Source organism: Scylla paramamosain, chromosome 7 (assembly GCF_035594125.1).
Source record: "Scylla paramamosain isolate STU-SP2022 chromosome 7, ASM3559412v1, whole genome shotgun sequence".
Taxonomy (NCBI): Eukaryota; Metazoa; Arthropoda; class Malacostraca; order Decapoda; family Portunidae; genus Scylla; species Scylla paramamosain.
In genome coordinates this window covers 9,719,258-9,744,596 of record NC_087157.1, presented here as the reverse complement: position 1 = coordinate 9,744,596, position 25,339 = coordinate 9,719,258, and the positions used below count along the sequence as shown (strand labels likewise).

The window sequence follows — 25,339 nt, the reverse complement described above, 5'->3', positions numbered from 1 at the left end:
ATATATATATATATATATATATATATATATATATATATATATATATATATATATATATATATATATATATATATATATATATATATATATACTAAGTATAGGAAAAGTACTGATTCCTACAGTATGTATAATTATAGTAAAGCGTGAGTGTGAGAAGCCTGGATATTGTTTACCACAGCGGCACGTGGTCGAGGTGGCAGGCATGGCAGACGGGGAGACGGGGCTCCGCTCCGCTCTTCTCAAGCTCTGCCATAAAGATCAGGCATGCCATTCTATATTCAAGGAGCATCTAGAAAAGAAGGTAAAAATGATTTTCATATTTTCTCTGTTTTACTATTTGTCTGTATCTTATTAGGTAAGATGGATTCAGCTCTGAAATTTCACCACCTTAACCGGATTCTGTAATAGCAAAGTCGATCTGTGCCTCATTCCTGATGTCATTATTAAATTATGTACATCTCACATAAATCAGCTTATTGTATTTGGGGCAACGGGTTTGAATAAGGGCTGTGTTGGTGACAAAATTGTAATCACCCAAACGACGATTGACCAGCTTGAAGGTGTATATATATATATATATATATATATATATATATATATATATATATATATATATATATATATATATATATATATATAGCGCCATAAGTATTTCGACTTCATTCAATGGAAGCAGAACTACCAGTAAATTTAAATTTTTCCACCGTCAAACAATTTCGGACGAGACTACATTTTCTGGAGATTTTGATGTGCTTTGAATTAATCAAGTAACCGTTTCCGTAAAAAAAAAATAAATGTCCCCCACACACAAACAACCAGAAATTCATGAAAAAAAAAAATAATAAAACCTAACTAAATCTAACATAACCTGATTAAACCTAACCTAACCTAACCTACCTTAACGGTAAATTTGATAAAAATTAACATCTCAGAAACGAATTATTTGGGATGGTAAAGATACACACCACTGTGTTTTATGTGTGTGTTTTTTTTTTTTTTGCCATGAGACAGGTAAATATGTATAATAATGCCAAACTACCTCCTGCTGATTTTATAAATGCAAGAGTTTCAGTGTTTTTTCTTCATTGTTTAACCACTGATTGCTGTGGCTATTGTGATTGGCATAAGACTGCATCACCATAAGAATTTTTTTCTTTCCAGAATTCCAGAATAATTCTCTCTCTCTCTCTCTCTCTCTCTCTCTCTCTCTCTCTCTCTCTCTCTCTCTCTCTCTCTCTCTCTCTCTCTCTCTCTCTCTCTGGTAAATGTCAAGAATTAAAGGATGAAACTGTTTTCTGGTAGATTTTGATGTGTTCTGAATGAATCAAAAGTCACCAAGATTATTTTTAACCTTTTAGTCCAAAACAAATAATTTCTGATAAAGGTAACTGATGACTGAACCAGACCTAATCTAAGTTAAGTTCTAACCATGTAGGGTTAACCTCATAACTATCAGGTAACTAGGTATATAACCCTGCATATCCTCTAACCCTGCAGTACCTCATGGCAACCCAGTTGAACAGACAAGAACTCATTCATTAATAGAAAGTGTCAAAATCTTTCAAGATCCCTTGTGATTTCTGGCACCCAGCTAATAATAATACTCACTGCTGACCATTATGGTTTTCAATGTGGTAGGACAGCTGATGATCACCTGTTACTGACCTATGATTTTGTAACTCGGATTAGACACTGGAAGTGTGGTGGATGTGATACTGTTTGACTTCTCCAAAGCTTTTGACGTGGCAAACCATGCAGTTCTGCTTCATAAACTCTAGTGCATTGGTATCACAGGCCTGCTGCTGAACTGGAACAGGTAATTTCTGCAGGGCAGGACAATGAGCGTGTCTGTCTTGGGTGTCAACAGCAGCTCCAGAAATGTCATAAGTGGCTTGCTCCAGGGCTCTGTGCTGGGACCTCTGTTTTACTTGTTATACATCCTCAGTTTCTAACAACTGTAAAATTTTCGTGACAATCTCAAGCTCTACTTAAGATATAACTCTTCTCCTCCCCTGTCTTTGACCCTAGGTACGTCATCATGCCAGAATGATGTTGACAATATCTGTAGTGTTGCAAATTCATGGGGCCTTGCTCTCAATAAGGACAAATGTGTTGTCTTGAGGTTCCAATGGCTTGGCAACATACTGTTTCTTTATCTGAATATTAACTTCAAGGTCATACCATATATCTGGTCAACTCTCACAAAGACCTTGGGGTTTTGGTTGATCCCTCCCTCAGATTCCATCAGGACATCAATTCAGTTGTCAGTAAGGCCTCTGGGTTGTCTGCCAACCTTCTTAAATGTACACATTGCAAGTCACAGGACTTTATGCTCACCCTGTACAAAACTCGTAAGACCTGTACTAGAATATGCCTTCTGTGTGTGGAACACTGGTTTTCTGGGTATAATTGCTTGCTGGAATCAATCCATAAAACTTGGACCCGTCATGTTGAAGACTTGTGACTTGCCTTATTGTGAGTGTCTCAGGATTTTGGACTTCTACTCTGTCCAAGGATGTCTTTTGCATGTTGATATCCTCAAGTACTGGAAAATCTTCCATCAGGAGTGTAGTATTACTCCAAATGAAATATTCTCCTTGGCTCACTCAGTGGGCACATGGGGGCATAGATTTAAGATCTTATATATCCACAGCTCTCTCAAAGCCTGGAGAAGATTCTTCTTGCTAAGATGTGTGAGACACTGGAATTCCTTACTGGATGAAGCAGTTGCTCTAGAGTCAATTTCCCTATTCAAGAAAGCCTTGCACTCTACTCTTGGTCCTCTCCTTTACCAGTTTGTAGACTAGTTCCTCATCCTCATTCCACTACAGATAATTTCAGCTTATAATATTATACTAACTTGTGATATCTGTCATATAGTATTATACTAACCTGTACTACCTCATTATACAGTATTATTCCTTGATCTCATAACCATTAATACATTTTTTTCCCATCTCAATATTCTGCATAAGGTACACAGCTCAGTCATTACTATTAGAACAGCTTGCCACAGTATTGAAATCTTGCTGACTGGCATACCTGTAGATCCTTGCTGCCCTTATATTCATAGATATAATCTATACCTGCCTATTCACATGTCATGAAAGGGTAGTGAACCAGTGAGTCAACTAGGTGATTTTCTCTCTCCCTGACCTCTCATTGCAGCAACAGTTCTTTTGTTTATTGCATTACCACAGTGCATATCTTTTGATCAGTACTAACATCTATTAGAAACTTACTGGAATATGTTAGGAAGTCTCTGTTTTTAAGTTATGTATTTGTTTGCTGGTCAGAACAGGTTTACCTAGGTACTTGGACAGCATTCCACATTTGTGATGTAGATGTCTATTTCTCAATTTTTTGTCAATGTTTTATGATTTGTTTTGCAGAAATGGAATTCTGATGACGTGGAATACCTCTTTCGAAAACTGGGGCAATCTCTTTTGGACCCCCATCTTACTCTTCAGTTAGGCGTACATCTGCGGCCATGGATACTGGAGTTACTGGGGCGAGTACAAGTTGCTGCCAAGAAGACCCTTTTGTCAGGCAATGGCAATGACCTTCATCTTGCCCTTTGTATAGCTCTGAGCAAACTGGTGGCATTCAGTGGGGATGCAGTGAGGTGAGAAAGATTTGAAATGTTCATGAGGAAGTAATTTTTAACCTATTTTAAAGATGTTAATCTGATCTCTATCACAGCTGTTGTTAAAAATTATTTTTTTATTATTATTATTATTATCATTATTATTATTGTTATTATTATTATTTTTGTTATTATTATTTTTATTATTATTTATTATTATTATTATTTATTATTTATATTTTATTATTTATTTATTTATTTATTTATTTATTTATTTATTTATTTATTTTTGTTTATAGCCACACTTGAATAACTGGAAACTGACAGCTAAGGCAGCTCTTGTTATTGGCAGTTAACTTTGGTAAACATTCTAATCAGACATCTGATATGTGCACATTTCATAAAATCAATTTATTGCACTAAACATTGAAAACTATGAGAAAAAGTTTCAAAATCATAGGTTCATTGCATGTAAAGTTTGCTAATATACACTCATATTATAGAAATCTGGATGCCTCCCAAAAGTTGACATTCTCTTCATATGGCAACTTTTTCAAACATGCTCTAGCATGTCTGTCTGTCTTTGACCTTGATTTTACCATTGTGCAATTTTTTTTATACAAACATGTAGCTCTTCATTCTCTCAATATGATTAAACAATATCATTTTTGTAGTGTAAATCCTCACCAAGTACAAAATTCATGAGTATATGAATTGATGAAATATCCAGTAATTTTTCCTTTTCTTTTATTGGATCTTAACAAAGGATGGTTTAGCTTACAGTATGTTTATTGGAACCTAAGTGAAAATTTTCATTGGCTCTTCTCCCTGTGAAATCCCTCTGTTCTTTTCCTTAACTTTCTTTTTATCACAAATATAAAAATGTTTATGAGAGCTTCTCTGTCAATCATATGTTTTTTTCTCAATGCCCATGAAAGCTGCATACAGTTTTCACCTAGTATTGCTCTAGTACCAACTGAACAGTAGTTGCTAATGCTTCATTTGTATATTATTTTTCTTTCCCAAAACCTGCTTTGGTAACCTTTCTTCCAGTTATGGCTATCAGTCTTTTGTATCATGACAAACAAAAACTTTCCCCATCACCCTATACAAACTTATGCCCCATGATTACTGCACTTATCTTACTATCACCTTTATACAGAGGCATTATTATGAAGCATTATTGCTTCTTTGTCTTTACAGAAAGCTGTATGTATAAAAGGCACAGTCACAAGCATTTTTTTTTTTTTTTTTTTTTTGTATTTATCAACAATACAGTAAAATCCCTCTTATCTGGCATCAACGGGACCGCCGACATGCCGGATACTTGAATAGAAGTGAAATTATGTCCACAATCACCACCCTACACTCACGCATCTTACCATAACAAAGATCAGCTGATCTGATCAGCTGCTTAAGTGTAAGCACAATACACTTCCTCTTTTCTACAACTTTAGGCATGATGAAGGCGTCAGGCAATAAACAGTGCACACACGGGACTGAATCACTGAGTAAACACAGTGCAGTGGGCCGTGGGTGGCACGAAGCAGTGCGCTCTGGTGGCGAGGGGACAAAGTATGCCTCGCCCGGGAATTTTAATAGATTTTATGAGTACACATTGATATTTTATCGATTTTAAGGCTCAGGGAAAAATGTGCCAGATACTTGAAGCTGCCGTATACTCGAATGCCGGATGAGAGGGATTTTACTGTATTGTACTATGACAATATCGAGTCGCTTTCTGGTCACACAGACATTGTCGAGTTCTAGTAGCAATTTCAGCTTTGTCTTTTATTTGGCATGGGAGCTGAGCTATACCTGACCATAACAAAGACTGATACCTGCTCAAGACAAGGAGATATGTGACCTTCCCACCCTCTTGGTGGAGGCAGATGTCCACAACAATCTGCTGTCATTTGCTTCACTTGTGCCTTCCTGATCGAAGACAGGACAAGTACCATGCCTGTGATACCCTCAATAGGACTCCACCAAAGCTCAACTTCACAGGATCTTCACTGCCCTACACAACAACAACAAGATTGAAGATGGACAAAGATGTTGTGCTGTGTATAGTGGCAGCTTGTCTAGTGAAGATCATGTCAAGAAGCATCTTTGGAGTCATCATTGACTCCAGAGAAGGACAGATGAGAGCATGACTTTTAGACTGCTTAGGAAGCTGCGGGAAGAGGACCAAGTTAAGTTCACACAGTGGACTAGATTGAATCAGCAACAGTTCCAAGATCTTTTGGCCCTGGTCATCCCTCTTATCAAGAATGAAGACACAAACATGCGCCAAGCAGTTGTTCCTGTGGAACGTCTTACTTTGACTCTACAATATTTAGCAACGGTGCATGTTCTTGTTTTTTGAAAGTATGAATTTTACTCCATAATATGTAATAAAAAATATCCAAAACATTGTTGTACTGAGACAGAAAATTTGCCCAATTCTGAGGTAGCTGATTAGTGTATTTTGGTTTACCCTCAGTGGAATTTTTGTAGATCATATTGTCAGGACAGTTTAATTCAGGGAGAAAAGTATCCTATACAATTAAGGGTTAATGTTGTGCAGTTCTAGGCATACAGCTTTTGTGACAAAGATACTTGTCTTTTAGGTAAAATATAAAACTAAAATAAAATAAAAGTATTATAAAATACTTTTTATAATTGAGATAGTTCTTTCTCTGCAAATATATAAAAAGTAACCTAAACTTAACTTAAATTGGCTTAGTTAGGTTTGGTTATGTTAGGGCAGAGATTTCCAAACTTTACCAATATCAAGGATCCCAACCTTCATTGTGTTGTGGATCTCCTTGGGTCCTGGGGGTCTGTGGACTTCAGCTTAGGAACCTCTATGTTAGGTTAGTAGGTTTAGGTTACTTTATTTATTTATTTATTTATTTATTTATTATTTATTATTTTTTATTTTTTTATTTCGTAGAGAAACATTGAAAAAAAACATCAAACTTTGGTCAGAAAAAGCATCTGTCTCAAAAAATGTAGGTATGCCTACAACTGCACAACAGTTAACCAACTGAATTCTTAAAAGGAAGTACAGAACCAGTGACAAACAGTATCTTCAAGAACAGAAATCAAGTTCTTATGAAAGTCTGAATAAAACTTACAATATGAAACTTTAATTATTTAAAAAGAGAGTTGTGATAACTTAGCAGACAACATCCTGATACATGGAGTGATAACTTAACATAACATCTAATACATGAAGATTAATGAACCGAAGTTAGTATGGTACTGTAATTTCTTTAATTTTTTTAAGCATTCTGGTTTCAACACAACATAAACCTCAATGTGTTCCCTCACTACAGAGTGAGGTTGTTCTCACAAAAATAACCAGAAATGTATAAACTACCTCAAGCAACAGTAATACTACTTTGACACTAGAGACTTGAATGTGTTGTGGGTACCCCTACAAACTTGTTTCTTTATGCTTTATATAAAGATATATATTCTCTCTCTCTCTCTCTCTCTCTCTCTCTCTCTCTCTCTCTCTCTCTCTCTCTCTCTCTCTCTCTCTCTCTCTCTCTCTCTCTCTGAGGCAAGGTATAACTTGACTTTCAAGAATTTCTGACATAAGTGGCATGCAAAGTGTTCATCACTCTGTAGTGAGAACACATGGAGGTTTTGATGTGTTGGAACCAAGTTAATTAAAGATAATTGATAATATTAATTTGAGATCAAGATGTTGTCCCCCTAAATTGAATTATACATCATCATCACCAGTGTTTTGTTCTTAAATATTTCTGATTTTATGCTTTTGTATGACTTTTAATCCTATTTTTAGCCATTGAAGACAATCAGAAAGGGTGAAATATATTGTCCCACTATTAAACATGTTTATTTTTTATTTCACTGATGAGTTTTGTTAGATTAAGTTGATGCTTTTACAATAGGTTACATCAGTTTGGATTTTGTTGGGTTAGGATAATGAATTTAGTTTATTACATTAAGTTGGGTTTTGTTAGTTTAGGGTTGTGGGTTTGAGTGCAATCATAGTGAAGATGATATGTGGTAGATTAGGTTGGTAAGATTGATAGGGTTTGGTTAATTAAACTTAGTTATTTTTTTCATTCACATCAATGGATCACTGAATTTTAAGTATGGTATGTCTCCCTAATTCAAAGCCCAGTGACTCTCCCCATATCCCCAAGTATGTTAATGGACTAGGGAAATGGAGTGTGTAAGTAGTGTCTGAAAATTAAGTTTATCCCAAAACTCAGAGGTATTATTATGCAAGTGCACCCATCTCATGGTAAAAAAAAAACATTGTCCTCAGTGAAGTACTTGGGTCATAACACAGTGGTGCGTGTCTTTACTGCTTCAAGTCAAATTTGATCAAATTTATCATTAAGGTAGGTTAGGTTTAGTTAGGTTTAATTAGTTTAGGTTTGGTTTAGTGAAGTTTAGTTAGTATTTTTTTGGATTTCTGCTTGTTTACATTGTGTGGGGGGGTATATAAGAAAAAAAATATTTGCAGCAGAAACGGTTACTAGATTCATTCAAAGCACATCAGATTCTACCAGAAAAAAAAAGAAAAAGAAAATGTAGTTTTGTCTGAAAATGTTGGACAGGTGCACTTAGCTTGATGCCATCAGGTGCACCAGCTTAGACTGGAAATTAATGTATATTATTATGGTATTTCACCACCACACTAAAACAGTTCATACAAAATATGGAGTATGGTTTCAGTTGGTATTTTGAAATACCAATATTGTATTTGAAAAATATTGTCTTTGAGTGAGATAAGTTTGGGAGTCAGCTGAATTTTGCATTACAACTGTGCACTACATTTAGTAAGGGTCACCCCTATTTATTTTATGAGGTAAGTGTACATAGAAGTAACTTACAGCACCAGAAAAATAAGTATGTATGCTAACATCCATTCAGCTGTAAAAGCTCAGGGTGTTCTGCCTGAAGTTCCTCTGCAATAGCATCCAAAGCTCCTTGCCCCAAGTTGATTTTGGAGTACAGTGCATCCTTGTGGTCCCACAGAAATATCTTCTGCCTCACAAGCTCAAGCAAATACCCCTCAGAAGTCTGAGTCCATGGTAATTTGGTGGCCATCACTACAGACTCACAATTCTTGGGCACTTGTTGGCTGCAGCTGATGTAAACATTTCTCATGGATCACTAGTTGGGAACTACTTGGGCAGTCTTGAAATCAGTTCTTGCCACCCTGAAGTCCTTTTTTTGAGCTTCTGTATTTTGAAATAGGGCTTACATAAACAATGAAGGCAGAAAATATTGGCTGGTGGTGATTTCACTGTTTGGCTTCAACCAAAAGGTGATAATAAATAATGCACATGATCATCAAGGCCAAAAACAGAAAATTTATTGCCTGATTCGAGCCGGCTTTGTGTTCCTGGCTTAATATTGCCGAAAAAAGTGCTTGTGTGCCTTAAAGAGACTTTCTACCTCAATCTTTTCCATATTTTAATCTTTCTATGTTTATTCCTTATATATAAGCTTCTTACCTTACTTGAATGTGGCAGTACCTTTTTCTATTTCTTCTATCAATTCTCTGCACTAACATCTACTTAACTAACTAACTGACTAACCAACTACCTCAATCTTTTCCATATTCTAATCTTTCTATGTTTATTTCTTATATATAAGCTTCTTACCTTACTTGAATGCGGCAGAACCTTTTTCTATTTCTTCTATCAGTTCTCTGCACTAACATTTCCCATAATGCCTTCTCATTCTATGAATGTTCAAAATAAGTTTTTTTTTTTACTTCCACTACTTGTAAAATTTATACACAAGTTAATCCAATGAAATGAAACCATTTATATATATCATGGTTTTTTTTAGAGGTGTTGTAGCAAGCACTATCTATGTGTAATGGACAGGAGGCATGATAAGTTTTTTTGTGTGAAGTATAATGCATCTGCCATCCAACATTTTCATTATTGGATGATAGTTTTTATTACTGTAAGTGTTGTGTTAGGAATTTAGCTGTTGTTATGAAGTATGTGGCAGAAAACAACCTCAGTACTAATAAATGCTCATTATTTGGTTGTTGAAGATGCTTGGTAAATACAACTATTTACAAAAAATTAACTTCCTAATTTCAGATTTTGCCTCAAGTACTTCCAAAATGCTGTACCACCATTTCAAAGAGAAAGAGTGGAGCATGATGAGCCGACTCCTAAAAAGAGAAGAAAGCAGAATGAAAGGGTTGCTGTTGGAGAGAAAGAATGCTTACAAGCTTCTGTTGATCTTTTGCTTCATGTGGGAAGAGACTTGGCACAGTTATGGAGCTGTAAAGACTTGATACCTTATCTGCACCATACTTGTGAGGAATGAAATGGTATGTTAAAAGATATGATGATAGCATTCCAATGTAAAATATGTGTATTAATGTATATAACTTATTTCAATATTTACGTACTTTGTTATTATGGTATGCTACATTTATTTTTTCTGATTATAAAAATAGGACTTGAATTCATGCTACTTTTTAAATTTTCCTATTACAGGTTGGCATGTCACTGCATAGGAACAATATCTCGAATGAGTGAAACTCAACGAGAATCTTTTATATTGAGGCATGTCACCTTGGAAACTCACAGAACCCTCTCAGTACAAAACAGTAAAAGTGTCCCACATGACTTACCAAACATACGAACTACTGAACTTATTGAAGAGGACTCTCCAAGTCTTCGCCAGACAGTTAGTGTCTGTGGGGTCATGTTACCAATTCATGACAGGAAATCACAGGTAACTGTAATATTTCTTACTCATCCTGCCTGGTCATATACTTTAGTCTGTATTTCTTATTCATCCTGCTTGGTCATACACTTCAGCATCCATCCCTTTGTTTTACTTGAAGATAGCTTGGTCTTATCTTCTCTCTAAACAGGATGACTCCTCCAGTTCTTCCTGCTACTAACCTGTGGTACTCTTTCTCTGTATGCACCCAATGAGTACTCTGTACTTTCATTCACTAAGCCTAATGTTCCATCCAATCTTTGGTTGTGGTTACTCTTTCTTCCTCCCTTTAGCTGCCAAAATTTTCCCCAAGCAGTTCCACAGAACTTTTTCTCATCACTTTTCTTTTTCAGCCATATTATCATTAATAAATTCTTTTGACCTGATTCACTTTTCATCCCCATTTGTCCTTGAAAACATCCCTGTTCTAATCTTTTAACTCATCTCCACATCTTGTATTTCAAGAGAATAGTAACAAGCACTTTGTTGTGGGTGTCATTCCTTGTTCAAATCTTTGAATCAACCAGTCTTTCTCTCTTCAATTTTGATTTAGTTTCACAAAGAGCAGTAGTATTGAAGTTCCTTTCACACATCACACATAATACTGCCCATTTAACATGTCTTTTCATAAGTGTTAATTATGAACTGTCAACAGAAAGAAGGTTGCCTGGTTACTCTGCCTTCAACAAGGCGCAACCTTGAGGCAGTGGCCCTTGCTGTGTTTAGGGGCCACCCAATGCTCCTAGAAGGAGTAGTGGGATGTGGCAAGACTTCCATCGTGGAACATTTGGCTTGTGTTACAGGACGAATAAGAGCTCCAGCTTTGACCAAGGTAAGTAGGTGATGTTTTTTATTCTTGATTTTGCTTTGCTTTGGACTTTATTTTCAATTGAGCTGACAATGTGCAATATAGATATAATGAAACATATCTTTTGTCTTAAACAATAGACTCAGTGGGGGTGATGTTCTAGTTTGTTGATTATGTTGATTGTGTTTATTAATTTATTTTGTAACTTTTGAACTTATGTTTTGCCTTCAAATATAAAACTAATATTACAAATATATTTTGTATATTTGCTCTTTGTAGTTTTATTTTAATGTGTGAGGATATGTGTGTATGTAAATGGATGCAGATGTGGGTGTGAATATGTATGGATATTTTGTCTCAATTGCTCTACATTGTGGGAACATGAGCATAGTGTAAGAATTTTCAGTTCCTTAGGTATCCATTATGTTAGATTTAATTCAGTGAGGATCTTTCATTTACAAGAAGAAAGCTAGGTTATAACAGCAGAACTAATTTTCTTTATTAACCAACAGATTCAGTTGGGTGACCAAACTGACAGCAAGACCCTGCTTGGAACTTACTGCTGCACTCAGACTCCAGGAGAATTTATCTGGAGGCCTGGTTCCCTGACACAGGTTACTCTTCCCTATATTCTATTTATTCTGTTGACTGACTCAGGTGCTGTGTTATTATATAACCTAATATCCTGGAATAATGTATACAGAACAGGAGATGTGGTGTGAAGTTGACAAAGTAGCTATTTTTTTCCTTGATATATCTGTAAATGACAGTATGTTAATGTAGTCCCATAATTAGACAAAGTAAATAGAGAGCAGGAATAAGAAATGGGAAGTAATGAGAAACAGTGCTAAAACATCTTGTACTAAAAGATAACAGCATGCTTCTGGCAAAAAGGATGCAAAAATTGTTGTGTAAGTCTTCTTAATCTCAATATTGAGATTCATATGTACCCTTATTCTTTATCCATTCAGGCAGTAACAAATGGCTTCTGGATTCTACTTGAAGATATTGATTATGCACCAATGGATGTCATCTCAATTCTTGTTCCACTTTTGGAATCACGAACTTTATCTCTACCAGGTAAGCTTTTTTTTTTCCCCATCATGGTTTGAGAACTCTTGATATTTCTCTTATCATTTGTACTGATCCTGTATATATATATATATATATATATATATATATATATATATATATATATATATATATATATATATATATATATATATATATATATATATATATTTATTTATTTATTTATTTATTTATTTATTTTATTTATTTATTTTTTATTTGTTTATTTTTTCTAGTAGATAAGGGGCTGGTGTTTTTGCCTTTTTTTTTTATTTATTTTTTTATAGACTGATTTTTTTTTTTTTTTATCAAGATATACAATAATTACTTTATCTTTATACAGGTCAAGGAAACATCCAAGCTCACCCTGATTTCCAACTATTTGCCAGTCGCTGGACAGTTGCACGAACAAAGATGGTCAGTGGATGTGCTAATCTCCTGGATAAGCTATGGACAAAAGTTACTCTTGAGACACTTACTCGTTCAGAGCTGCTACAGCTTGTTGCTATCAGGTAAGAGTATGCTTATTATTTAGTACATGTGACAGATTCCATAAACAAGATGGTCCAATATCTTTCCTTTCCTATTAAACAAAGGTTATTAGAAAGACAGCATTGTGTCTTGTATCACATATTCATATTATTTTTGAAATAAAATAATTTCATAAATCATCTTAGCATATTTCATGTATTAAAAATTTGTTAAGCTTACTTCTTACTTCATGGCATTGAAAGATCTTATATGCATGTGGTTATCTATACCAAGTTTTCCTCCTGATTTATTTTTTTATATTTCTATTTATTTATTTTTTCTTAATTAGTAGAATGTATATTATGTGCCAGTGTTAAATTCTTTGCCAATATATGCAGTAGTTTGTCAGTAGGAGAGAAGTATTGTGCCTTTAAATATATATATATATATATATATATATATATATATATATATATATATATATATATATATATATATATATATATATATATATATACACAATTTTTATGTATATGAAATAAAGTCCCTGTCTTATTTTATAGGTGGCCTAAACTTGAAGCAGTATCAGAAAAGTTAGTTGGAGTGTACCTGATGCTGTCATCTAGCCAGCATGATGATGACACTGAAAAGGAGAACCAGACAGACGTCTTTGACTTTACCACTGTGAAGACATCTGGTCGTCTAGTTTCAACCTGTGACCTGATGAAGTGGTCCTCCAGAGTTGCCTGCCATATTGCTAACACAGACACAAGTGTAGCAAACAGAGCATTTCAGGTAATCACACTGTTATGCATGTTTGATATGTTTGACATGTATATGTGTTTGACATGTATATATGATATGCATGTTTGACATGCGCATCACATATACTCGTACATATATAGTGGGTTTTCCTCTTGAATTCAAATTTTCCTTTCTTACCTTCTTGCAAAACATTTGATTTTAGTAATCAAGAGAGAATATCATTACATATCATAAATTTATCTTTTTTTCCCAAATGTAATTTGTGGGATTCTCTACTGAATCTACTGAAAGAGGCAGAATGACGGGACTGGGAACCTACTACTAAGGATAAAACATAAGGATAAAACTACTGCTCAGTAGTTTTATCCTTATGTAAAGGAATGATGTGACATCTTGTCTGGGCTACATCCCTTTGAAGAATATCTCAGTCATGTGTTTATATATATGAAATTAATGTATTTTATGATGCTAAAAATATTAATTTATTCTCATTTTATTGTTTCAGGAAGCCCTTGACTGCTTTTGTGCTGCAGTACCAGACCAGTTATTGAGCTACAAGTTTGCCTTACATATTGGCTCATTTATGAATAGGACTAAAGCTGAAATTGAGTACTACTGTGTTCAGTACAAGCCAGAAGTTACTCATTTGTCAAACAGCTTTGTTATAGGACAGCGGGCAAAATTGCATCGCAAGCCAGTCAACGCCCAGTACTTAAAGCAAAGTGTAGATATACCCTTTTCATTTACAAGACCTGCAGCCTGTCTCCTTGAGAGAATTGGTGTTGCAGTGATGAACCAGGAACCTGTCTTAATTGTAGGAGAGACAGGAACTAGGAAGACCTCCACTGTGCAGTACTTGGCTCATCAGACCCGCAACAGGTTGCACGTCATTAACATGAATCAGCAGAGTGACTCGACTGATCTCCTTGGAGGGTTTAAACCAGTTGAAATGAAGACTATTGTTGCACCAGTCAGGCAGGAATTTGAGGATCTATTTGCTGCTACATTCACAACAAATGATAACAGCAAGTTTCTTCAGCATATTATGACTTGTTTCTTGAGTCAGAGATGGAGTGATCTCTTCACTCTAATGGATCACTCACAAATAAAGGCCACTGAAAGACTTGAAGGAAAAAATGATGCTGAAAGCAAAGCCTTGATTTGCAAGTGGAAGAAGCAAAGATCAAAGATTGCTTCCATGAAGGAACAAGTCCAGAATGCACAGAGTGCATTGGCTTTTGCCTTTATTGAAGGAACACTTATTAAAGCAGTTCAAGAAGGTAAGCCCACATCAAGATTTTTTTTATACATTTTATAGGAAAGCTTCAAGCCCTTGTACATTTTTAGACAAGTTCTAATACTTGAAAGAAGAAAAAATGTTCATAACATGTCTGAATCAGCCACACTGCTCCTCTGAGGAATTCTTTTTTGGCAATCTCTTAATACTTGTTCTTTTATATTCCACTAACTCATTTTTCACTTTATATCATGTTTCATTATATTTTTTAAGAGGAATTTCAGAAGAGAGTTGATAGTGGTGCAAAGGAAGTCACTGGTAAAAAGAAAAGGCAGTGAAAGATAGAATAATGAAATAGCCTTATTTTTCATGATTTAGAAACTTGTGCTTGTTATTACTGACTGTTTCTCTTTACTCACTTTATAAAATCATATAAGCACATTGTATATTTTATTGGTGTCACATAACTTAGAGTGGGTTTGCATATTTATAAAATAACAATCACTTTCTTCTTTAGGTAGTATGTATTACTAATTTTACAGGAGAGTGGGTGCTACTGGATGAGATCAACCTGGCTAGTGCAGAAACTTTAGAATGTTTGTCTGGACTTCTGGAATGCAGAACTGGTTCACTGACCCTGCTAGAACGAGGAGACAACAAGCCCATTAGCAGACATCCAGACTTTCGCCTTTTTGCCTGTATGAACCCAGCAACTGATGTTGGAAAGAAGGAGTTACCTGCTGGATTGAGAAACAGGTTCACAGAATTTTTCATGGAAGAATTAAACAGCAAACAGGATTTGATGATAATCATAAATGATTATCTACTGAAGGTAAATATAGTTTGTTTATTTTTAACTATTGAAAAATATGGATATAATTTCAGAAACCATATTTTGTTGTTGATGTTATATTATGTCTACTTGAGTATGTGAACTTGGTATATTGATTATTGTTTTATAATTGATGTTTTATCATGTAAGGACATGTCACTTGTTTCATATCTACTTTAACCTGAATCTCATGCACTTTATATTTCTGCCTGGAATCATGCCAAGTCCATTCTTCAACTGGCCAAAACCTCCATTAATAGTGTCAAAATCTTTCAAGATTAATTTCCCTCATGATTTCTGGCACCTAGCCAAAAACTTCTTTATTTTTCCTTCTTTTATTTTAACCTGATGGCACTATTGCCATCTCATCTATTTCTAAAGTTGAACTCTTTGCTCAAACTTTTGCTAAAGATTTCACCTTGGATGATTCATGGCTTGTTCGTCTCTCTCCTCCACCCTCCGACTACTTCATGCTACCCATTAAGATCTTTCGTGGTGATGTTTTCCAGCCCCTCATTGGCCTTAATCCTTGGAAGGCTTGTGGACTTGATGGGGTACCTCCTATTGTTTTCTGAGATAGTGCCTCCATGCTTGCACCTTGCCTAGTCAAACTTTTCCAACTCTGTCAACAACATTAATTTTTCCTACCTATTGGAAGTTTGCCCAAATTCGGCCTGTTCCTAAAAAGAGTGACCACTCTAATCTCTCAAACCTTCATTCTATTGCTTTAACTTCCAGCCTCTCTAAACCTTTTGAATCTATCCTCAACAGGAAGATTCTTAAACATCTGTCACTTCACAACCTTCTATCTGATTGCCAGTATGGGTTCTGTTAAATTTGCTCTATTGGTGATCTGGCTTTCCTTACTAAGTCTGTGTCATCCTCTTTTAAGGATGAAATTCCACAGAGCTTTGATTTCCAAACTCCTACAGCTATCCTCTCTGTAACTTCATCTCAAGTTTCCTCTCTGACTGTTCTGCTGCTGCTGTGATAGATGGTCACTGTTCTTCTCCTAAGTCTGTTAACAATGGTGTTCCTTAGGGTTCTGTACTGTTACCCACTTTCTTCCTACTATTCATCAATGATTTTCTAAACCAGACTTCTTGTCCTATTCACTCCTGTGCTGATGATACCACCCTGCACTTTTCCACTTCTTTTCATAGATGTCCAATCCTTTGGGAAGTAAACAGATTATGCAGGGAAGCCAAAGAAAGCCTGACTTCTGATGTCTCTAAAATTTCTGATTGGGGCAGAGCAAACTTAATAATGTTCAATGCCTCAAAAACGATTACTCCATCTATCAACTTGACACAACCTTCCAGACAACTATCCCCTCTTTTTCAATGACACTCAACTGTTCCCGTCTTCTACACTGAAAGTCCTCAGTTTCTCCTTTACTTATAATCTGAATTGGAAACTGCACATCTCATCTCTAGCTAAAACAGCTTCTATGAAGTTAAGCATTCTGAGTTGTCTGCCAATTTTTCTCACCCTCCCAGCTGCAAACTATGTACAGGGGCCTTATCTGTCCATGTGTGGAGTATACTTCACATGTATGGGTGTGTGTTCCATTCATACTGCTATTTTAGACAGGGTGGAATCAAAAGCTTTTTCTCTTATCAGCTTCTCTCATCTAACTGACTGTCTACAGTCTCTCTTATCACCCCATTGTAAGATCTCTTGCTATCTTCTACCGCTGTTTTCATGCTAAATGCTCTTCTGATCTTGCTGAGTGCATGCCTTCCCTCCTCCCATGGCCTTGCTGCATGAGACTTTCTTCTTTCTCTCATCTGTATTCTGTCCACCTCCCTAATACAAGAATTAACCAGTATTCCCAGTCATTCATTCCTTTCTCTAGTAAATGCTGGAACTCCCTGCCTGCTTCTGTATTTCTTCTTCCTGTGACTTGAACTCTTTCAAGCGGGAGGTTTAAAGACTCTTATTTGATTTTTGTATTTGGAATCTTAATGGGAACTGGCATTAAGTGGGCTTTTTTTTTTTTTTTTTTTTTTTTTTTTTTTTTTTTTTTTTTCCTCTCTCCTCTCTCATGAATTTTTGCTGCTCTCGGCCAGCAGCCCTCTTATATATATATATATATATATATATATATATATATATATATATATATATATATATATATATATATATATATATAAAAGTGACCCTAATAGAAAATGTTAGTTATACTTTAAATTTGTACTTTCCAGTTGGGTCCAACCAGTCAGCAAATAAAAGGTATCAAAGACTTTTACAAAAAGGTGAAGAAAGAAGCAGAGCTCAGCCTGATGGATGGCACAGGACACAAGCCTCATTATAGCTTGTGAAGCTTGTGTCGTGCCCTAGCTGTAGCTGCTAAAAATCCATGTTCCAGCCTTCCAAGATCCTTACTTGAAGCCTTTTGCATTTCCTTCTTGACTCAGTTAGACCGTACATCTCATCAAGTTGTGGGGAACATGATAAAGCAGCATGTATTGGGTATAGATATGCAGACAAAAGGAAGGGACAAACGCAATTTTAAATTATCTCTTGATCCAATACCTGCTCCTGCTTCTGAAAAGTGTGTCCAGATTGAGGGCTACTGGATACCTCAAGGCCCCTTGGAACCTCAAGCACTGGATAATGTGAGTTCAGTTATTAGCATGCAGTTATGTTTGTTGAATGAGTCATATCTTTTTTTAACAATGAAACAATTTTATGTAACAAGATAAAAAAATTGTGCCCTCTTTCTAAATATTATATCTGACTGATTTAGAAAACTGTAGCGTAGGAATATGATTATAATTAAATATTGATTTTGTTAATGATTTGCTCTATGTATGTTTATTCAACAGTATATAATCACTGAAACTGTGAAGAGGAACCTAGAGGACCTTGTACGTGTTGTGAGCATTGGTTGGTTTCCAGTGCTTCTTCAGGGGGAGACCTCTGTTGGCAAGACTTCTCTCATCTCATACCTGGCTCAGCTTACTGGCAACTTCTGTGTTCGCATCAATAACCATGAGCGCACTGACCTACAAGAGTATATTGGGTGTTATGGGCCTGATGAGAGTGGGAAACTGGTCTTCAGTGAAGGTGAGAGAACATAGGGTTTTGTGATAAGTCATCACAGATTTTGCACCATGAATGATGAATAGATCATAGATTTTTTATTATGAATGATGGATTTTTATAAAAAAATGTTCATATGTTATGCAGAAGTAGGCCACATAGATTACACTATTTAAGGATCCTCAATTTTCAGGTGCATTAGTAAAAGCAGTACGTAATGGTCATTGGATCATTCTTGATGAACTCAATCTAGCTCCATCAGATGTTTTGGAGGCTCTGAATCGTTTGCTAGATGATAACAGGGAGCTGTTTATTCCTGAAACTCAGGATACAGTACGGGCACACCCACACTTCATGTTGTTTGCCACACAAAACCCACCAGGACTGTATGGAGGAAGAAAGGTTAGTCAAAATAACACTAAAATATACATTATCTGTTACTGTAAACCATTGTTGGACATATGTATGCTAAATGTATGCACTTAAAAGATACTGGTCAGTCAGCTCTGATCATTCCATACCTTTTGAACTCTTCACATCATGTATCATGTGGGATTTATTTAAAAATAAATAAAAAATTTCTTATTGGTTTGAGAGGGAGAGATTGAAACCTGGAATGTTAACCACTTCATTCCGAATGCTTAAAAAATGCGCGTTGCTCATGTACAGCATAGGCCTGCGAGCAGTAACTTATCTAATTTCTAATACTATAATTCTCTCTCTCTCTCTCTCTCTCTCTCTCTCTCTCTCTCTCTCTCTCTCTCTCTCTCTCTCTCTCTCTCTCTCTCTCTCTCTCTCTCTCTCTCTCTCTCTCTCTCTGAGTCAGTCCTTCAGTTGTCATAAAAATACGAGGCAGTTGTTGTTTTTTTGGGTGTAAGTATGACACACACACACACACACACACACACACACACACACACACACACACACACACACACACACACACACACACACACACACACACACACTCATTGTTCATTCACTGTTCAAGTTCATTCCTTGCAACTCTCTCAAGTGTGTAAACACAAAGCTGCCCACTAATCTCTTTTCTGATAACTTTGCCTTCCCTTCTCTCCCCATTTATTCCTCCTTTACCCATCACCACCTTCTCCATAATTTACTACCCTCCAACCACCCCAAATCATAAAGGTGTGTGTGTGTGTGTGTGTGTGTGTGTGTGTGTGTGTGTGTGTGTGTGTGTGTGTGTGTGTGTGTGTGTGTGTGTGTGTGTGTGTGTGTGTGTGTGTGTGTATACCTAGTTGTGGAATGAACTCAGTGAAGAAGTTGTCAATGCCAAAACTGTCCATGCTTTTAAGGCCAAACTGGATAGATACAGAGACAGGATACTATGAGATTACTTCCCTCCTATGAACCACAACTAGGTAAATACACACACACACACACACACACACACACACACACACACACACACACACACACACACACACACACACACACACACATTTATGATTTGGGGTGGTTGGAGGGTAGTAAATTACAGAGAAGGTGGTGATGGGTGAAGGAGGAATAAATGGGGAGGGAAGGAAAGGCACAGTTACCAGTAAAGAAATTAGTGGGCAGCTTTGTGTTTATGCACTTGAGAGTCGCAAGGAATAAACCAGGGAGGAAGGGGGGGAACTGTACCCCCTGCACTGTCTCCCCTTTCTGGGAAGAGAGAGAGAGAGAGAGAGAGAGAGAGAGAGAGAGAGAGAGAGAGAGAGAGAGAGAGAGAGAGAGAGAGAGAGAGAGAGAGAGAGAGAGAGCATGTAGGGAGGAGGGAGGGAGAGGAGAGTAAGAGGGCAAGGAATATACAAGGGAAGAGGGGAACTGTATCCCCTCCATCTCTCCTCCCTGGTGGAAAGGGGTATAGGATGAAGAGAAGAGAAGGATAGGGGGATATGGAAGAATTGGGAAGGACCATAGGGGGGAAACTATGATATAAGGCTCTGCCAATGAGACTTCCTCATTCTGGATAGAGGGTGGGGCATGGAGTAGCTCATTTACATGACTGGTGGGAACAGGGAGGGTGGGAGGAGCAATAGAACCTCAAGGACATAATACAGAAACTGTCAAGACAAGTCAGGGCAGGATATGGGATCGCTCAACAACAGCTAAAATAGAATCCATCCATAACACCTTTGTAGGCATCACCATATATGCCTGCGTGTATGCCACTGGCACTTCATGATGCCTACATAGGCATCATTGTATTGAAGGGGTTAAGGGAATCACAGGAAGATAAAAGAGGCATGTTGTTATTGTAGTCATTATTGTGGTAGTGGTGATTTTGATAGTGATGGTAGTAATGGTGTGGCTGCTGGTTGTGTTTATAGCAATGATGGTTTCAGTGATGATAATGGTAGAGGTGAAAGCTGTGATGGTGGTGGTGCATTTGCTTGAAAGAGGAATGGCAAGAAGATAAGAGGATTAAAGTGTGTAGGGATAAGTGGCATGTGCTGTAATAAATGGAGACATTGTGACCATTCCCTCAAGGAAATTTCAGTGATTAGATATAAACATATTCATTATTAAGTGTACAGGGAAATATATAATAAATTTTTGTTTACACATTAGCAGTTATGAAATGCTTCATATTCAGTAAAGTGACCATGATTTTGCTTCAACAGGTCCTGTCTAGAGCCTTCCGAAATAGATTTGTGGAGCTACATTTCAATGAAATTCCTTCTGGTGAGTTAGAGATAATTTTACATAGGAGATGTGAAATCCCCCTGTCTTATAGCAAGAAGATGATTGCTGTGCTCTCGGATCTGCAAAACATGAGAAGAGGATCAAATCTTTTTCAGGTTAGTAACATTCTATTCATTCTGCTATAATTTTCAATAGGGATCCTTCTTTCATGACCATTTGATGCTGATAGATACTTTTGATGTATAATGTTGGTGTATTATAGAAATTCTTAACAAAAGTGACAACATAACAATGATGGAAGATTTTGATCATAAAGAGGTATGCTGGGAGGAGAGGACAAAGGAAGGAGGTGAAAGATCATGGGAAAATATGTTACTACAGATGGCAGTGGACAACATACTGACACAGTGGGTAAAAGAGAACACACTGACGAACCATCAAGGCTGGACCTAGTGTTTACTAAACAGCCAGTAATAATAGAAAGTGTGAAATATAAAAGCCCACCAGGAAAAAGTGATCACAAAGTTATTGAGTTGACATTAAATGAAAGAAGAGAAATGGGGAAAGAGAAGAGCACAAAATTGGGAGATACATTTACAGTAAGGCAAATTTTACACTAATGAGGAAGTATTTTGAAGAAGCTGACTGGAGTAATTTTAATGAAGCACAGGGAGTAGAGGAGAAATGGTTGTCTTTGCTTAAGATTTATAATGATGGACTCAAGAGATATGTTTCCAAAATGGGGAAGAGAGAGAGATTGCTAATAAAGTTTGGTTTAAAATAATGAGCATAAAGCAAGTGATATCATAGAAAAAAAACTTAACATAAAAGAAAAATAGAACAAGCTAGTGAAATTGTGTCAGCATGTAAAGATGACATAAGTCAAACCTATGCTACAATTTTGAAGGAAAAAGAAGAGATCAAGCAGACACAAACAGGAAAAATAGATTTGAATAGGGAAATAAAAAAATACTATAAGAAATAGCCCCAAGTTTATTAAAGACACTGTAGATATTAATAAATCTGTTGCATTCTTTGGCATGAAAGAAGTAATTAAAAATAGGATTGAAAGAGATATACATGAATTTGCAAAGGTATCTAAGATTTTAATTGCTATGATTGGAGAAGAAGAATTGGCAGTTGCAGCATTTTCAAGGCTTGGAAAGTATGATCCAAAAATAGACAGGCCATTTGAGGTTGTACTGCAAAATACTAGCATGGTGGAAACAGTTTAAAAAAATGCTAGAAAGGTAAAAGAAAATGGGGAATGGAAAAAATATAAATGTAAGCATATGCTTGAACAAGGAAAACAGGGTAAAAATGAAAGAATTGGTAGCTGAAGCTAAGAAAAAAAATGCCAGAAGGTCAGTTTTATACAAAGTCCTGGGAATGCAAGTAAAGAAAAGATACATTTGCAGAATAGAAGTAAGGTTTAAAAAAAATGTATACAAAAATGAAAAGTAAAAAATTATGTATACAAATGTTGATGGTTTGGTATCTAAACTAAGTGAACTTAAGGATAAAATAGAAAAAGATAAACCACAGATAATGTCTCACTGAGAATAAGCTAAAACCATCGTTATCAAATACTATGTTAGACTTGAATGATTATGAGATATGGAGAAAAGATAGAGAACATAAATATGGAGGAGTCATGATATTGACCAGTAAAGACTTAAAAGTAAAAGAAGTTGAGTTTGACAAACAATTAGTAGCTATTGAGAAGAAAAAATAATGGTAGCAACATTATGTATGCCTCCAAGGGCAAAAGCTTGGGAGATAGAAGAGTACAATGAGTTAGAAGACCTAAATGAGGAAACCATAAGAGCTATGCTTCAAAAATATGGAAGACATATCCAAAATAATCATACTGGTTGAGTTTTATCAACTGAGAAACAAAATAATTTTTGCCCCAGGAATACAGATGGTATAAAAGACACACTGCACATATATAACCTTAATCCTACTATTAAAGCATGTCGTAGATACATTAAAAATACTGTAGTTATTTTACTATCTTGATAGGTGATAATAGAATATTCATAAAAATACTTTATGCAATAGACCAACTTTTCTGTGAAATACTGTATCTGGCAACCACAGCTGGAGTTCATGATATTTCCCATTAAGAGTGCTGTAGAGAGCAGTAAGATGTCCTTAATAAGTTGAATGAATGGAATGGTAAATAGCAGATGGAATTTAATGCAAATGAATGTCATATTCTGAATTTTGGAAGAAGTGAATCATGAACAGAATGGGAATATAAATTAGGAAATAAATTAAAAGAGTCTGAGAAAGAGAGAGATTTAGGTGTGATGATAAATAATAAGCTAACTCCAGATAATCACATAAATGATAAGATGGGAAGTATGTATACCCTATTGGCAAATATGAGGGTAGCATTCACATACACAGATGAAGAGATGGTAAGGAAATTTATAACAACATTCATAAGACCCACATTAGAATATGCAGCAGTGGTATGGAACCCACACTTAAAAGAACATATTTCCAAACTGGAGAAAGTTCAAAGGGCAGCATCAAGAATGGTACCATCCCTTAGAGGGTTAAGCTATAAAAAAAGATTAGAAAAGTTGAATTTATCCAAACTGGAGAAAAGGATAAGAGGTGACATGATCATGATGTATAAAGGCTTGACAAAAAGAAAAGATTTACACAAATTTGTTTACAAGAGGAAATGAAACATTAAGAAGACATAAAATGAAACTGAGTAAAAGAAGACTACAAAAATACAGTTTTCTAAATATAGCAGTAGATCTATGGAATTCACTGCCATGAGTAGTAGTGTGTGCAGTTAGTATACATGAATTTTAAGAAAAATATGTTAATTGCTTACTAAAAGATGGAACATTACAAGCGTGACTCAATCCCGCTAAAAATACAAATAGGTAAACACACACACACACACACACACACAACACACACACACACACACATACACACACACACACACACACACACACACACACACACACACACACACACACACAAAAAAAAAAAAAAAAAAAAAAAAAAAAAAAACTATCTTTAGGTACCTTTCCTAATACTAAGTCTTCTACTGTTTTTTATATCTTTCAGGGAAAGCAATCATATGTCACCTTCCGTGACCTGTTTCGTTGGGCTGAGAGGTATCGCCTCTCCCCACAACAGAGTAGCAAGTTCTATGACTGGGATCAACATATAGCAGATGAAGGATATCTTGTGCTTGCTGGCAGAGTAAGGCTGGAAGAAGAAGCTGGAGCAATAAAAAAAGTAGGTCTGAAATCTGGAAAAATTATATGAGGCTTTCTAGTGTCAGACTGTGTGAATGCCATAAGTGATTCTATTTAATACTCTTAATATTTTTTCTCCTATTACTATAGCTATGAAACTTTTTCACATTAGTCACACCTTTCAAATGATAAGGTTTGTGATTATTAAGTGCATTATGTACCTTCTATCACTGTTCACCATTTTATTGTCAGCCTTGTTTAGAGTGCAGATATGAGTAGATGTCTCCTGTAAGTTGTGGTTGATATCTTGTCTTCAGACATTTGTTTGTGTGGCACTCAGTAATTATGAGATTGGAAGGAAGACAGGAAGATCAGAGACAGCTGTCAGACAGGTGAAGAAGGCTGCACTTGCACTTGAAATAGCTGTCACTTCATGTCCTTGCAGCTCACAACCTCTTCAGACCTAGAGAACGAGGAAACAGCATCTCAGTTTTTGTAAAATATATGCCCTGTCAACTTATCTATTCTTGTATATCTTCCATTTTCATCCAGAACCTTCCTCTCTCTCAGAAGTGACATCTGTTTCAAGTGCAAGTGCAACCATCTGATGGTTACCTGAGATCTTCCTGTCTTCCTTCCAGTTTCACAATTTCTCTAGAACAGATGCCATCACAGCACTCTTTTCTTTGTTAGTAAGCTTGCTAGGACCCATTATAATGCTAAAGAATTAAATGTGAAAGATGAAATGGGAAGATCACATCAAGAAGGAAATGGGCAGGGGAGCATGGGAGAAGTATTTACTTCTATAGTGCCTGCCTGTTACTGTCACTGCTTAAAAAATTAAACTAGATCATCCTAAGGGCATGTGAGTTGTCATAGGTAATATTTTACCACTTTTTAAGATCTCCCA

At 36.0% G+C, this 25,339-nt stretch overlaps 1 protein-coding gene across 1 annotated transcript in view; it reads left to right on the top strand.

The window, feature by feature from the left end:
- The first annotated feature begins 151 nt into the window (after positions 1-151).
- Positions 152-25,339, top strand: part of LOC135102037 (midasin-like) — a 58,560-nt gene continuing 33,372 nt past the window's right edge. The window contains 16 exon segments of the mRNA XM_064006683.1: positions 152-301; positions 3,393-3,625; positions 9,679-9,914; positions 10,084-10,324; positions 10,971-11,147; positions 11,636-11,737; positions 12,095-12,203; positions 12,538-12,706; positions 13,229-13,460; positions 13,936-14,710; positions 15,210-15,499; positions 17,707-18,120; positions 18,331-18,571; positions 18,741-18,949; positions 21,175-21,351; positions 24,296-24,469. Of these exon segments, the coding sequence (XP_063862753.1) occupies positions 9,907-9,914; positions 10,084-10,324; positions 10,971-11,147; positions 11,636-11,737; positions 12,095-12,203; positions 12,538-12,706; positions 13,229-13,460; positions 13,936-14,710; positions 15,210-15,499; positions 17,707-18,120; positions 18,331-18,571; positions 18,741-18,949; positions 21,175-21,351; positions 24,296-24,469 (3,318 nt within the window). The 5' untranslated portion in view covers positions 152-301; positions 3,393-3,625; positions 9,679-9,906.